This window comes from Protopterus annectens, chromosome 17.part0 (genome assembly GCF_019279795.1).
Source record: "Protopterus annectens isolate FY-2018-M chromosome 17.part0, PAN1.0, whole genome shotgun sequence".
Lineage (NCBI taxonomy): Eukaryota > Metazoa > Chordata > Ceratodontiformes > Protopteridae > Protopterus > Protopterus annectens.
The window spans coordinates 825,879,101-825,895,687 of NC_056751.1; the positions used below are offsets into that span (position 1 = coordinate 825,879,101).

Sequence of the window (16,587 nt, forward strand, 5' to 3'; positions counted from 1 at the left end):
ATAGTGTGTTGCTACTATGTGTTCTGCCAATGCAAAGATGCTCAGGGGTCCTTTCCGCAGTTTAATAACATAAGTAAAGTTTGTTTATGTTTTTACATAAAATTACAACAGCAACCCACTTTGACGAATAACAGACTGTGATCATCTTACTAAATAGTTCTAGTGAACTGGCAATACAAATGACTAAATATTCCGATTTCTGAATGTGTGGATAGGTACCCGCTTGTCATTGCACACAAGCGCAAAACATAATGCACTGTTCCATTTCTATTTACATTACTTTACAAGTCTGGAAAATGTATTTCACATTGAGTCATGACTTCAAGTAATTTGCTGTAATTTTATAAACCTTATAAGGCCATTTGGAAATTCATGTCCAGTTCTACAAACATGACACAGTAAATTACACAGTTATGAGATCGGGTTGGAATGATGTCCTGTGCGACCCAAAATAAACCTGCTCATGTCAGGAGACTGTCAGCCAGCTGTGTGGTACTACTGCTTTCCACGTTCCTGAACACACAAACTTAAGTAAATAAAAAAAAAATTCAAGCATTTCAAAAATTATTACACTACATCCAACAGAAAGAAGAAGAGTCAATCAGCTTGTAAGACACCCTGGTAAAACAGATTGTAATCAGATTTAAAAATCTTCTTAGCCAATGTTATTAATCTTCCATATGTAAGTCTGAACTCAGCTTGATTAAAATGGTTGAAAACAAGGCTTCCTCTAGCTGTCTTTAACAATGCTTCAGGGCTAACACACGTGCGATCATTGTGTGTGTGTGTGCTAGCGCGTTAGAAGTGTTGCCCCAATAACGGAAAAGTACCGTCGTTTCTGGGTACACAGCGGGTGCTGTGAAGAGCACTTCTGGATAACAACGATTGAAACAATACTAATTTCATGAACTTGAATCATACTTTGACTTAGGAATAGGGCCCATTCCCGTCATAGTATTAGAAACCCAAAAGAACTGGAGAAATTAAAAAGGGAAAAACTATGTCATAATAAAATTATTCTTCTGTAACTATACCGGAATGTTGAGGCTTGCAACAGATTGCTCAGTGCTGACTAACTAGTGGTTGCTACTGGTTATGCTACCACTAGATGGCCTACAACTGACTGAAGTTTCTGCAATTAGGAGTACCTCTTTACCCTACTGGGCATGTGTCTTCTGTACCCTGCGAAAAACAATTGCATACAAAGATTCAGGATCTTGTTAAAAAGTAATGGGCCAATTCATTTATTCCGTTCTGTTAACTATGCTAGCCCCACTGATCTAAAGGCTCCTTTACAGAGGAGATCTAGGGAAAGAATAAATACTCCACATTATTTTCTTTTTTTTTTAAGAAGCCAACATAGCAACATTTTGTTTAAAGAAGCCAGTCTACTTAAACAGAACTGGAGTATCAGAGGAAAACTCATGTGAGCTTAAGGCTGCAAGGACTCAGCAATATTAGTTCATCGTGCTTTTTTTCAGATTTCATGCATAATGCCATATATTATTTAAGTACCTGCATTTTTTTGTCTGGATCAGTTTCTACCACCATTCCTGAGCTGCTGATACCATCACTTCCCTCTACAGATACCTGTAAAGTAAAAAAAAAAACACTTAAATCTGGCTACTTCATCATCATTAAACAGCAGACTTAAAAACTTACTTCCCCCACTTCATGATGTTCCAGAATCACAAGCACTTGTTACCTTTGCTGCATACTGCTCTAATGCACTAATAGTTTCTGCATCAATTGTTGCTTCCCCCGTATGAAGACCTGCTACTGTTCCATCTGCTTGGATAGCCAGGATAGTATCCGACTGTGGGACTTGCACAGCATGGTGAATGTAGGCAGTGGTGCCATCTTCAAGTTGAACAGCCTGCAGAGCACTTTGGTCATAAGTCTCTGTAACTTAGAAAAAATTTGTATAGATATCAGAAAATACTAACACCTCACTAATACTTTCAGCAAGGTTCATCATTTGGGTACCTGTTCTTAATTAAGCATCAAACCCTTTCAGCATACAGTCATTCCCATTTTGTAATTACAATATGTACAGTATATATAAATGAGAGTGAGGGTGGTAATTAACAAAAAGCATCCAATGAAACATACTCAAAGGTTCCAAGGATTTTAGATACCTCTGGTCAGAGAAGTCTCACCTGAAATATGCTTTGCCAAAAGCACTAAAGCTCAGTGAAATGAGCTGAAAAAAACAATGTACAATACATATCATCATAATAATGCAGGCCAATAAGGCACCCTTAAGAATACATTCTGAGATATGTCAGGTGTAAAGGCATTAATCATAGGAGGTTACTAGGCTATTGTCCCTGAGGCCCTTATAAGTCTAGCCAAGAGTTTAGCCCATGTTTAGACAAATCAGCACCCAATCCCTCTGTCCAGCAGGGACATGGATGGAATCTCAGGGGTATATTTTCTGTTTCCCATCCAGTTATTCAGGTTGCACTTAAAAAGGGGTAAAGAGATACTCTGCTTGATGAGGAGAGGGAGTCTATTCCATAGATGGTGGAGTCTCTGGGACACAAATCTGTCCTGCCAGCAAGTCTTGTTGATGTCACAGACTGCCATGCATGCGGGTTACTCGAGTGGAGCTTGACTTGCGGATATACAGCAGTCCCCATCAAGGTGGGGTCCGTGATCACCTTGTATGCCAGACAGAGGTCACCTCTGAGGAGTCTGTATGAAACTGAGTACAGGGACAGGGCTTTTAGCCTACCTCTGTATGGCAGATATTTGAGGGCTTGGATTCTCCTGGTGAGTAATGTCTGTCGTCTCTCCAGCTGCTGCATGTGCTTTTCGAGGTACATGCCGAAAGGTACGTTGTACTCAATAATGGGCCTTATAAGAGAAGAATACAGGGATATTATGACCTCCTTGTCCCTGGATAAGATACCCTTACTTATGAGGTGGGTCATGTAGAAGGCTCTCTGTACAACGGAAGCAACATAGTGGTCAAAAGTCAGGTTGCTACCAACTTGGGTGCCCAAATGCCTCACGACGGATTGAGTGCTTAAGACATTGTTATTAATGTGATAATTGGTGGGGATGTCACTCTCCTCAAATGGGAACATGATGCATTTTTTGGTATTCAGCATGAGGCCGAACCCTGGGATACGCCGCTTGTTACAAGTCTACTGCTTGATGTGGCTTCTCCTATTTTGATTATATGGGTTCCATTAGTGAGCGAGTTTGCTACCCATCTGGTAACATATGGATTGATGCCTAATTGAGAGAGTTTATCTATTATGCCTGAGTGGGGAATACTTTCAAAGGCTTTGGCCAGGTCAAGGTAGGTGGTGTGCACCATCTTCCCCTAATCCATGGCTTTGGTGACTGTCTCAAAGAAGTCAACCAAATTTAGCAGAAATGAGCTCCCCTTGATGAAGCCAAACTGTGTGTGATCAAGTGCTTGGGGGTTGCCAATGTCCTTGTTAATGAGGTCCATGATAATCCGTTCCATGGCCTTGTAGATCAGGCTAGTAAGGCTGATGGGTCTGTAATTTCCCGGATCGGTGGATGCTCCACCGTTGTGTAAAGGAATGACAGTGGCTGTCCTCCGCTCAGTTGGGATGAAGCCAGTACTTAGGCTTTGGTTGAATAGGGTGCCTAATGGTGCCGCAAGTTCCTGCCTGAGTTCACGTAGGATGCAGCCTGGGATGTTATCAGGTCCCATAGAGGCTGTATTTTTTGCCTTTGAGAGAGCAGTAATAACCTGCCCTCTAGATATAAGGGGAAGGGGGCAGGTGTTGGGGATGTCCTGATTTACTGATGGGGGGGACAGAGGAGTAAAGTTTTGGCTGAATTTGTCAGCCAGCTAGCTTGCTATATCTACGGCATTTGTATATGTGTTGTCCTTGACCACCAGTTCTGAACAGATCTGGGTGCTTCTTTTCAGGTTGCGGACATATGTGAAGAAGGCCTTATGTTTGTCTCTAGTAGATGGGGCCAATTTGGACTCGAAGTTTGCTTTGGAGGATATCACTAATGCTCTTATTTGCTTGTTGAGGCTAAGGAGACATTGCTTCCAAATGGGCACCTGCTCCTTCTTGGTCTTGGACAGCAATTTTTTCCTTTTGTTATACAGTTTATTTATTGCAGATGTTCACCACACAGGTTTACTCTTCCTTGCAGAGGATGATTTAGTCCTGTCGGGTATTCCTGATTCCATGCATCTATATAAATGCTCGTATAGTGCTTTGGTGTAGTTTTGTATATTGGTGCCAGTTCCTACAGAGGGGGAGGGAGCTGTAAAGTTGTTTACACCATCCCTCAGGAGGCTGTAATCAGCTTTATAGAAGTTTTTATGTCTGATCCTAGCTAGAGCGGGGCTGGGGGAGATGGTGACTTCGAAAGTGACCGCTTTGTGGTCAGATCTTACCAGGGAGGATGATACTATAGAGATGCTGCAGTGGTTACTCATGTTGGTTAACACCAAATCCAAGACATTATCACCCCTTGTGGGGGTATCGTCTAGCTGTTCCAAGGCATTTGCATTGACAAAATCAAGGAATCTCTGGGCATTTGTGTTCTGGCATGAGTAGTTCTTCCAGTCTATGTTTGGGAAGTTGAAGTCACCCAGGATCAGGGTAAAGGGTTGAATCTTGATAGATTCGAACAGGTCCAAATAGGCAGATTGGGCATCTTGAATCAGATTTGGGGGCCAGAAGCTAGCTGTGATTTGAATAGGGGTCTTGTCAATGGTTAACTACACCTGGAATGTCTCCTGTATGTCACACTGTTTGACCAGCCTGGATGTGTGTATGTCTTTAATGTATATTGAAACTCACCTCCTTTGGCTTTACTGCCCACAGTTTGGGGTCTGAATGTATGACAGGATGAATAACCAGGTAAGGCTGGGGTGCTCTCCACAGCTTTGAACCAGGTTTTTGTAACTGCACAGATGTCTGCATTTTCCAGGGTTAGGAATGCTTGCAATGAGTGCAGTTTCATGTTTAGACTCCTAGTGTTTAGCAGCATGACCTTTAATTTGTGTTTTGTTGAAATGTTTATGTTGGTAGTTTTAAGCTCATCACTTTTCCTAAAAAAGGCACTATAGAGGAGGCAAGAGCCTTTGCCAGAATCCTAGGGGAGACAGATGCAGGCCATCTCTGGCAAAACATCGTAGTGTGTCGATCATATCTTCCCAGGCCGTCAGGTACTGGATCCCCCTGGAATGACACCAGAAACTAAGCCAATTGTTAAAGTCAATCATTTTCTGTTTGTATTGAAGCATAATTCTGGGTGATGGTAGGATGCTGCTTAAGGCTAGGGACATACCTGCTTGGGACACATAATCAGTGAGCTCAATCATGTCTCTCTTCATATAGTCCAAAGAGGTACACCTCAAGTCATTCACACCAACATGGACTATGACAGAGTCATAACAGTACATGTTGTTGAGAGACTAGAGAGCGTGTATGATATGGCGGATTCTGGAACCTGACAGACAACTAACTGTGACTATCTCCTTATTAAGCCAGAAAATCAGGTCATACCTGCATCATGCTAAACTGCACCATGGTTCAAGGTTTTTACTAAGCTTACAGCCAAAGGAGGCCATCAAGAAGCTCAGCCAGATCAACCAATACTGGTGGGAGATTAACAATGTCCCCCATTAAGGAGACTTTCTCCACATACCCCAAATGAAAGTTTGGATCCCCCGTCCAGTCTGGTTTTAAAGGTTGCTAGAGATGTATTCTGCTTGATAGGAAGGGGCAGCTTATTCCAAACATGGGTTATACATTGGGCTAGGTATCTATCATGCCATTTGTGGTGTTGTTGATGTGACAGTATCGATATAGGCTTCTTGAATAGGTATTTGCTTTACTACAGGTTCTACTTAGGTAAAGGAGTTCAAAGAGTGCTAGGTCATTCATAGTATGGAAAGCTAATCAAGGATCACCTCTCAGGAGTCTTATGACATATAGCATAGGGACAGGGCTTTTAGTCCATTAGAGTAGCTATGGGTATTGAGATTGGAAACTTTTTGGTGATGAAACATTGAGGTCTTTAATTTCTATTTTCCAAACAAAGCCAGAAAATGTCTAGATAGTCTGGTACGTTACCACCTTTTAGTCAGTTCCAGCATCAGCAAATGTACTTATTCAACCATCTGTGGCAGGTCAGCTCCACACCAGTTTATGAGAGCCATACATGCAGAATTATAGCCATCATATTTAGGCTACAGCTTTCCACTACTCAAGCTTTTTGATGTCTAAAAGTACAGCTTATATTATCATTCCTTGTGTTCAAAGTCTCTACCCTACAACATTATGATCCCCATAAATACATACAAGAAACTGGTTGAGATTAGATTCAGTAGCTACCTTAGGCATTAAGGAAGGATTAGTATGCATGAACACTATTCTAATGGAAAACTAGGTAAGCAGGATGAACTGACAGGACTTGCAATTCTGGAATTTTTCTACATGAACTGATGGTCAAGAAAAGATGTTGCCTCAAGGGGGGGCAGTGAGTTTCTCAACATGAAATAAAAATCTTACAATGGAATGGGACCCTTTACAGGCAGTCTTAAAAGCAAGAACCTTTCAAAACACTCTTTGTATACCCTTAAAGATGCCAAAGACAAGGGCTACGAACTTGATGGAAGTTTGATACAGAGTCTAAATGTTCTTTAATAAAATAATAGCAAAGTCCAGTGTCACAGATTTGTGAAAGATTTCCTACAATTGAAGGTGTAAAAGAGTCAACACCTCTCAATGAAGATCAGCAGAAAAAAATGCATCCACTTTACTTTGTTTTTCTAGGATAAGACTTATGTGAAGATGAGATAACCAGGACCACTCTGGATGGAAAAGCAGGCGACAACGCCAATCAGTAAAAGTGAGAAACCATGCAATTACACACAAGGAGTGAAGATCTGCAATGGGGATTGATGATGGAGTGGAATAAAAAGGGTTCTGAAGGGCCATCGACAAACAGCTTTCTCCAACAGGTAAGGCATGAAAATAGTGAATTAATCTTAATGATGCCAACATGGAGCCATGAGAATGACTCGGTTTGTGTCATCTGGATTTTGGAATTGACTTTCCATCAAAGTAAACGGGAAAACAGTACAGAAAACCCGGGAGGGGGGCATTTCTGTATGACAGCATCATTGGGGCATTCCCACAGTAGAGGAATGAGGGAGAAGACTCTACTGCACTTCACACCAACTGGAGAAGCAAACAGATTATAGCATGGCTTCCCCAGCACTGGAATAACCTATGTACTGCCGAGAGTTTGGAGAACCACTTGTACATCTGTCTGCCTTCTCCTGGAGTGTGTTTTTTTTTGTAGCAGATGGCAGGCTGCTCTAATACATTTTCTAGCTACCCATCTCACTGTTAAAGCCAGACCTCTGAAAGTTATTGCATTCCTCTTTACACAGGTATCTCCTCTTAAAACACATCATGCATCATACAGACTACTGCCAGCCACTGCTCAGCTGTCTTGCCAGGTGCACAACCTCTCTGCATCTTAATGAAGGCTTTAAAAAATTTTGGGGCCTTCAAACCAGGTGCATGCACAGATTATGCCCTCAAGTCCAACCAGCCATGCTCCCTCCTTAAGCTGTGCAGTGTCTTATATATTAACAAAAAACAGTCTTTCTTCTCAGTGTTCAGAAGCTTTATGTCCAGTCAGTGAGTTTTGCGGACAGCCACTACCAACATGATATGTCACAGTGTTTGCTGTTGGTTGCTTGATGGTTTCACCTTTCTAATGGAAAATGTCAACATAAATAGAACTTTCAATTCCCAAAACTGTGACTGTGACATAACACAGTCAAAATACTTACTTTATAATCAACTGCAGTATCTACATATCTTCACAAACCTTTGAATTACAAGATACTTTGTAAGAAAAAAAATATATATATATTCCAGGTATTTCTTACTTAAGCCTGCATTAACCATGTCCTTAAAATGTAATAGAAAGCTACGTCTACATAGAAGGAATCTTTTTACTCTTTACTGATATCCGACCAAATCCAGTTCCTTGTATACCAAATAGTAAAGCTAGTTCATATTAATGTCTGAAGTATTAGAAACAAAAGTCACTCTAGTGCATCACTAGATTTTGAGCATAACAACCCAATACCCTAACTGTATGAGGAAACTTAGCTAATCTCTGACAGAGAAATCTCAAAAGTCACTTAGCCAGGTTACTGTCTTTAGAATGGCAGAGTACTCAAAAGTACCAAAATCATTCTGCCAGGTTACTATCTGCTTATGGTGGCATTTGTTGGTCTCCTTCAGTTAATCAGTACAACTACCAGAATTAATAAACGTTCTGGCCATGAATATATTTTTGATTTGAAGCATTCAATGCCAGGTAATGGTCAGCACAGTCAATGACTGCTCATCTATTTTTGCCATCTGATGCCAGTCTAAAGATACCACATCTCATGTCTGCTGCCATAGAAACAAGAGTAAATTTGACCTGAATTCACTTCTCATGCTTTCAGACAAATCAAGTGGTATGCATTGTATAGCCCAGGCCTACATGAGTTGTATGCATTTATTTAACATTTGTTTACCGGAAGAGTCCGACTTGAATGTCAAGTCAATTTTCAGTGGAGGTCCAGGGAGAAATGCTCCAAATGCATGTCTTTGTAACATGGCAGGAAACCAGAATACCCGGAGAAAACCCACACAAATGAAAGGAGGACATGCAGACTCCACACAGAAGACATTCCAGCTGAAAATCGAAATGAAGAACCTCTTGCTGTGAGGCGACAACATTACCGCTGTACCACTGCACTGTCCAATTGTATAGCATTGTACAGCCTCAGCCTACAAGAGTGGTATGCACTGTATAGCCTGGGTCTACATAAGTGGTGTGCATTGTATAGCCAGGGACTACATTAGTGGTATGCATTGTACAGCCAGGGACTACATCAGTGGTATGAGTAATATGCATTGTATAAGCCTGGGCATACATGAGTGGCATGCATTGAATAGCCTGGGCCTACAGAGGATCATAGGATCATACGATCATAAGAGGTTACTAGGCTAATGGCCTAGTCAAGAGTTTGTCCCTAAAAAAAGAATCCACAGTCAGCACCTGTCGCCCGTCAGTGAGGGACACAGGTGGAACCCCTGGCACAAATATGTGGTTTCAGAAATAAACCGCTCCAACATCAAGCAAAAACTTTATTAAAGCAAAGCTTATGGGTAACAACCCTTTCTCAATGCTAATACCCTTACACAGAATAATCACCATTTAAATAGGAGCAAACAAGTACCATATGACCACAGCCAGCATATCACAGGACACTGCATAAAACATTTTTAAAAAATACATTAAATATTTTGTTGTTGTATTCTTACTAAAACAGCTTTAATACTTACAGTATTGTTAAGACCAGGTTCAAGCTCTGCATACAATCTAATAATCCATTCATACTCTTTGCTTCCAAGAAAATTGTTTAAATCACCCCCCCGGTTCCTTTCACTACTATGTCTATTACCCTAAACTTAAAACAATGGTCCTCACCCTTGTTCATAATATGTCTACTTAGAGAATTCTTGCCATTTCTCCTTCTTATATCCAACTTATGCTCAATAATTCACTCCCTCAGCCTTCTAGTGGTTTTCCCCACATAAAATGAAAAACATTTTACACAAATGGCAAGGTACACCACATAGCTGGTATTACAACTGGCTGTGAGGGAAAAAAAGAAGTTATGTCTTACCATAACGTTCCATCTGTATTGTTGATCCTCATTCAGTCATTACGCCTGGGTTTTCGGTTCCGACCTTGGAACCGAGCCGGCCATTTTCCAAGCTCACGACAGCCACAAACTCTCGAGCTAAACTCTTACCCACAATTCCCCTCACCCTGTTACCTCAGATTGAGTTTGCAAGTCAAAGGAAGTAGAGGCTACCTCTGGTCAAAGAACCTACCAGAACAGGATGATGAGATCCACTATAAGCCTCAGGAGGGGGAAGAGTCATAATGACTGAACGAGGATCAACAATACAGATGGAACATTATGGTAAGACATAACTTCTTTATCTGATATTGTTAATCCTCGTTCATTCCTTACGCCTGGGACAGAGTCCCCAGCTATCTTCATTTCTGGGAGGTTCTCATGGAAGGACATTCCTGAGCAACATTGAATCAAAGGACGCTCTTCCTCTGGAGGCCAAATCCAATTTGTAATGGTTGATGAAGGTATGAGGTTTAGCCCAAGCTGCAGCTACACAAATGTCAGGTAAAGAAGCTCTAGCATGGAAGGCAGCAGAAGTTGTGACCGACCTAGTGGAATGAGCCCTAATGGCTGCAGTCAAAGGGATATCGTGAGTTTTGTAAATAAATGTTATACAGTCTTTTAACCATTTAGCCAATGTGACCTTAGAAACAGCACAGCCAAGTCTAGGACCAGAATAGGCCAGGAACAGCTGATCTGATTTGCAAGAAGCCTTAGTTCTGTCCAGATAGAAACGAAGTTACCTGTAAATGTCAAGGGTATGTAGACAATACTCTCCTCTGTTAGAATGATTGGGAAAGAAAACTGGCAAATCAATGGATTGGTTAATGGACATTTCAGAGATCACTTTTGGCAGGAAGGAAGGATTAGTTCTCAATGACACTATCTTTATGAAAGATCAAGTAAGGCTGTTTGATTCATAGAACTTGAAGTTCGGATATACGTCTAGTCGAAGTAATGGCGATCAAGAACAAAGTTTCCCAAGAAAGAAACTTAAGGTCGCATGAAAAAGCTGGTTCAAAAGGAGCAGCAGTCAACGCTTGCAGGACTAAAGACAGATCCCATGGTTGGCTACGTTCTCTAAAAGGAGGTTTCAAATGATTTACGCCTTTTAGAATGGTCTTCCATAATTTGTGTGACATAAGAGAAGAGTCATGGACACCATTGTGAAAATTAGATATCACGGTCAAATGAACTCAAATGGTAGAAGCAGATAGGCCAGATTGGAATAAACTGGACAGGTACTCCAGTACTACCAGTACTGGTGCTGAAAAAGGGTCTATCTCTTTTTCCTTCAGCCAAATGGTAAACTTTTTCCACTTGCTGAGATAAGTAGTTCTGGTGGAAGACTTATGAGATGCAATAAGAATGTTGCGTACTGGGGAAGAAAGATCAGTCTGCCTGGCAATCACTGGAAGTGGAGGAATCATGCTGTGAGCTTCAGGCTCTTCAGGTTGGGCTGAATCAGGTTCTGCGGATGGGAGATCAAATCCGGAATTGGATCAAGAATTCATGGTTGATCTAGCAGTTGAGGCCATAAGAAGGGGAACCAAATTTGCAATGAGGATTATCTTGCTCTTCAACCGGCGGGCTTTCTTCGGGAACTGGGGAATGAGAGGAAGAGGGGGAAAGGCATAAAGCAGACCTGGGAGCCAATTGTGGACTAAAGCATCCCTGGGTGACTGTCCCCAAGGGGGAATCAGGGCAAAGTAATTGTTGCACTTGTAGTTGGTTGGGGATGCAAAAAGGTCGCAGCAAGGGAAAACCCTGCAGTTAAAAATCTCTGCCACTATAAGAGGATTCAGAGACCACTTGTGTGGTTGCAGAATGCACCTGCTCAATCTGTCTGCTATCACACTGGAACTCCCGGGAATGTGCATTGCTAAAAGAAAGCGGTTAGTAGCCATCACCCAGTGCCACATCCTCATGGCCTCCTGACAGAGTGGGTAGGATTTGGTTCCACCTTGTTTGTTGATGTACCAGACTACAGCCATGTTGTCCGATTGTATTGCAATCGTCCCTGACGGAAGGAGGGGATGAAATGCTTGCAACACTAGAAGCACCGCCCTCAGTTCTAGGACATTTATATGCAGATGAGCCTCTAGGTCCGACCACATGCCTTGGACAGCCTTCCCCTGAAAATGTCCCCCCACCCCATCAGGGAGGCGTCCTTGGTCACTGTGGCTTTGGGCTGTTGGAGTGTGAAGGGGCGAGGCCATTGCAACGGGTTCTGCGACATCCACCAAATCAAGTCTTGTTTGCAACTTTGAGTCACCCGAATTTGGGATTAGAGAGGAAACTGAAAAGGGTACCACTGGGTGAGTAGTAACCATTGTAAAAGCCTCATGTGAAGCCTTGCGAGGGGGACAATGGTGATGGAAGCTGCCATGGAACCCAACAGCTGGAGAATAGAATGTGCTGTCGATCTTTCCCTTGTGAGGATGGGTACGAGTTGTTGTTTTATCCTTAAAATTCTGTGCTCTGGAATCGATGCCATGCAGTTCTTTATATCCAACAGGACCCCAATGAATTCTTTGGCTTGTGGTGGAGACAGGTTGGATTTTTGCCAGTTTATAGTTATGCCTAACCTTTCTGCAGTGTGAAGAGAGTATGCCAAGGCTTTTTCCAATAGATGTCTGGTGGAGGCGGTGATGAGCCAGTCGTCTAGGTAAGGAAACACCCGGAATCCTTGCAGTCGCAGGTGAGCTGCAACGACTGCCATGCACTTGGTGAACACTCTGGGGGATGTAGAGAGTCTGAAGGGCAGTACTCGGAACTGGTAGTGACTGGCTCCTGCACGGAAGCAAAGGAATCTTCTCAATGGTCTGTCCACCTTTATGTGGTAGCACGCATCTTGAAGATCTATAGAGCACATCCAATCGCCTGCCTCCAGGAGTGGGAGGATAGACTGTATTGTGACCATCCGGAATTTCTGTACTTCTATGAATTTGTTTAGTACACTGAGATCCAAAATTGGTCTCTAGTCCCCGGTCTTTTTTGGCACTAAAAATAATCTTGAGAAGAATCCGGATCCTATTTGGTCTGGTGGAACTATTTAGATGACTCTTTCTCTTAGCAGGTTTGAAATCTCTAATGCTGCTTCTACCCACTGACTGGGTGGAACGTCGGGTAAGCTCCTTAGTGGGGTGGGACAAAGATCAAAGGGAATATGATAACCTCTGATTATCTCTCATACCCAAGAAACGGTGATAATGATTAGCCAGGCAGAAGGGTACAAAGAGAAACGACCCCCAACCGCTTCCAGAGGAAAGCAGTTGGGCCGCTCTTCAGGAGTGCTCGTAGGACTGGCCAGAGAAAGAATCTCTGAAACCCTGGTTACGTGGACCTCCTCTGCCCCAAAAGCAGCATCTTCCATATGAGTTTCTCCCTCTGCCTCTAGGGGAAAACTTTGCTTGTGTGTCACGGAAAGAACCCAGAGACTTTTTGTGCCACATTTTCCCACTCTTCTGGTTTCTGGAGAAAGCTCACTGAGGGGAAGAATACCAGATACCCACAGCAGAAAGGGTCTTACCATCCTGTTCACACCTAGCCAGTGTGTCTTTAACCTTGGGTCCAAACAACGAAGAGGCTTCAATGGGAGCATTCAGAAAGGAAGCCTTGAAAAAGCCCGCAAAATCACACAAGTGCATCCAGGCATACCATGTCATGACTACGCCTGCACCTGCTGCTCTAGCCGCTCCTTCTGATGCGTGAGAAATCAGTCACATGGAGGAGTTAGAAATCGATTCAAGGGTGGCTAACTGTGAGGCCACTTTGTCCCGGACCTCATCAGACACAGCTCCGGCCAAGGTTTCAGAGAGATCAGAAATTAAGTCCCTTTGAAGCCTGGAAAAATGTGCCATATAATTCAGGCACCTGGCTGCAAAGGTCACTGATGCAAAGGTACGCTTCCCTAATCTGTCCAGCACCTGGGACTCTTTGTTGGGCGGGTGGACAGTCTGGCTTTCTTCCACCAGATCCTTCTTTGTTGCGGCCACAACCACCAAGGCATCTACAGGAAGACCTTTGAACCAGTGAGGCTCACTGTCTGGAGGGGACAGGATTTTATCTGGCCTGCGGGGAATGGTGTCAACGGTGTCAGAAGCCTTCCAAGCATGCTGCATGATGAGCCGGACAAGGTCGTCGGCAGGTGGAGTAACCCAAGAGGTAGGGGGCCAGACGCGACAGGCCTGCAAGAACACAGACTCTTCACAGGTAGGGTTAGAGGGCCGCCAATCACCTCTCTGCTTAGGTATTTCGAGGATATCTCCAAAGGATTCCTCAGTGGGTGACCGAGGGGACCCTTCCCCATCATCAAAGTCTGTGTCTTCCATGAGGGACTCCTCTGGGGAGTCCACGTGCTTCCTCTTACACAAACTCTTGCAATGAACTTCCTCAGGTGGAGAATCTGGAGAAGACAGCGCAAGAGAAGCCTCCAGTGGGAGTGTGTCCTGAGAACCTTGTACCAGGTGTCCACCAGAGGTATCTTGTGTAAACTGAGGTCTAGAGGAGGATGGGGGCACTGACAGCACAGGATCACCAACAGACGCGAGAGCCTTCTCCATGAGTTGGAAGGCTGGTCCACCTGAGGAGGTCACACCCTGCTCAAGCAAATCAGCCCGCCGACTAGAGTCCCTGGATGGCTGTGAAAAACAGGAGTACATATGTCACAGTTAGCATCCAGAGTAGTGACTGGAGTGACAAGTCTCTCCTGCCACAAAGGCAACTGCGACTCCTTAGTGAGGTCCATGAAAGGAGCCGAAGTGAGGAAGTCTATGCTACAGCAGGGGGCTTCAAAGGCAATGAAGGAGGAGAATAAGTAGAGTCCTTGGAGAAGGGTGATCACCTCCAAAGGAAGAGTAGTTCCTGGAGGGTTGGATACCTCTGGCCAAAAGCAATTGATCCACAAGGTGCACCACATCATGTTCCGAGAGGCTTCTAGTGGATCTCACAGACATAGCTGAAGGGGAGTCAGGTCTATTCAAGGGTGCAGGAAACTCTGAGCCCACAAAGGGGTCTTTAGACGGTGCTAAAATAGGTGTCTGCACTGAAAACAACGGAGCCATAAAAGCTTGTACTACTGGTGTCTGCACCAAGGAGATCATCGGTGCCAAAGGTGAGGTCGATGCCGAAGTGGTAGTTGGCACTATGGTAGGGGCTGAAAGAGTCTGTGTGGAAAACGAGGTAGTCGCTACCGAGAGAATAATCGGTGCCGTGAAAATAATCGGGGTCGAAGCAGAAGCTGGTGTCAGAACAGTCATAGACGCCGGAAAGGTCTGTATCGAGGAAAATGTCGGTGCCGATAAGGAAGTCTGAACCGAGGGGCCCCTCGGTTTCGATGAGGTATAGGGCACAAAACTAGGTGCCGAAGTAACGGGTGGTGCCGAAGGCTCCAGTGCCGAGGATCTAGGCACCGAAAGCCTCGGAGCCGAGGAAGTCAAATCCGAACTCAAATGTTTGGGCCTTCTTAGGTCTCGGTTCCTGGTTGTCTCCAGCAGGAGACTAAGGGAGAGACTTGGCCTTCTTGTTTCCATCTCTTTTCTTATGGGAACTAGGATGGATTGAAGCCTCCGCCCCAGAAATAGCCTCTGAAAAGGAAGATTTAAGTAGTCCCTTTAAAATCAGCTTATTTTTCCTTTCCACCAAAGTCCTGTTAGAAAAATTAGCACAAATCCCGCAAGGCAGGTCAACAGTCAAGTGAGGCACACCCAAACAATAAACACATAATGCATGTGCATCCGAAACAGGCAATTTATAACCACAATCCACACATCTTTTAAATCCCAGACTACCTTTTTTTCTCTGCCATGATAGGAGGAAGGAAGAAGGTACCAACAATGGTACAAGAAATACCCAAAGGTAAAGCAGGAAAGAATTTACCAATGATGGTAAAGGAGTTACCTTATGGTAAGAAAGAAGAGCTAGAGGAAACCAAAAAGAGTTTCTGGATGCGACAGGGGAAGAGATAACTATTCCAATTTAGAACAGAGAATAACTGTAATACGATAAAGTATTATCAAAGAAGTTTACTTAGCTCAAGAGAAGTGGCTTGACACGACTGAATGGCGACACAGCAAACGAAATCTGTGGAAACATGGTGAGGGGAATTGTGGGTAAGAGTTTAGCTCGAGAGTTTGTGGCTGTCACGAGCTTGGAAGATGGCCGGCTCAGTTCCGAGGTCAGAACAGATAACCCAGGCATAAGGAATGAACGAGGATTAACAATATCAGATAGTATATTGCCTGTTGGTCACAGGATGTATGAACACATTATTATTACCTGTTAAAATATCATTACAACAACTACAATTCATACACTTAAAAGTGCCTTGCTTCGTAACTATTTGTTGCTTGGCATACACTTTAAAATCTTTATAATATAGCCTTCTTTTTAAGAAAAATAAGGCTTTTCATTCAAAATTGTCTGCAGCTCAGGTAGAGCCAACAGAATAATCCAATTATTTTGTATAATTCTTTTAAGATCACTTCTCCTTGCATTAAAAGTAGTTACATACCTAATTTTACTACATTGAACTCTCTTTTGTACCGCTTCTTCTGCCCCTTAGAAAATTAGAAGTTATGTACCTACCATAATGTTCCATGTTAGTTGTCTTCTCTCGCCTTCTTTCTTGCTGGATGGGTTCGGAGCCGATCCTCGGCTCCGACTCGGCACTTGCTAAGCTCGAGAGCTAATTTTACCAGATCGAGGCAACCCTATATCCCATGATGCAAGGCAGAGACTACCCAGATCTCGTTTGGTAGCTAAAGAAATAGTAATATTTTCTTCCAACTGAAGAGGAGGAAGAAAAATAACAATACTAAATAACATCATAACCCTCTAGAAAGGATCAA

The 16,587-nt window shown here is 43.3% G+C and overlaps 1 protein-coding gene across 1 annotated transcript in view; it reads right to left on the reverse strand.

Annotated features, from left to right (window-relative positions):
* ZNF143 (zinc finger protein 143) overlaps window positions 1–16,587 on the reverse strand; it is a 752,158-nt gene that overhangs the window by 399,310 nt on the left and 336,261 nt on the right. Inside the window, exons 7-8 of the mRNA XM_044059280.1 lie at window positions 1,706–1,902; window positions 1,516–1,590 (exon numbers count right to left, since the gene is read on the reverse strand). Of these exons, the coding sequence (XP_043915215.1) occupies window positions 1,516–1,590; window positions 1,706–1,902 (272 nt within the window). The remainder of the gene's footprint in view (window positions 1–1,515; window positions 1,591–1,705; window positions 1,903–16,587) is intronic.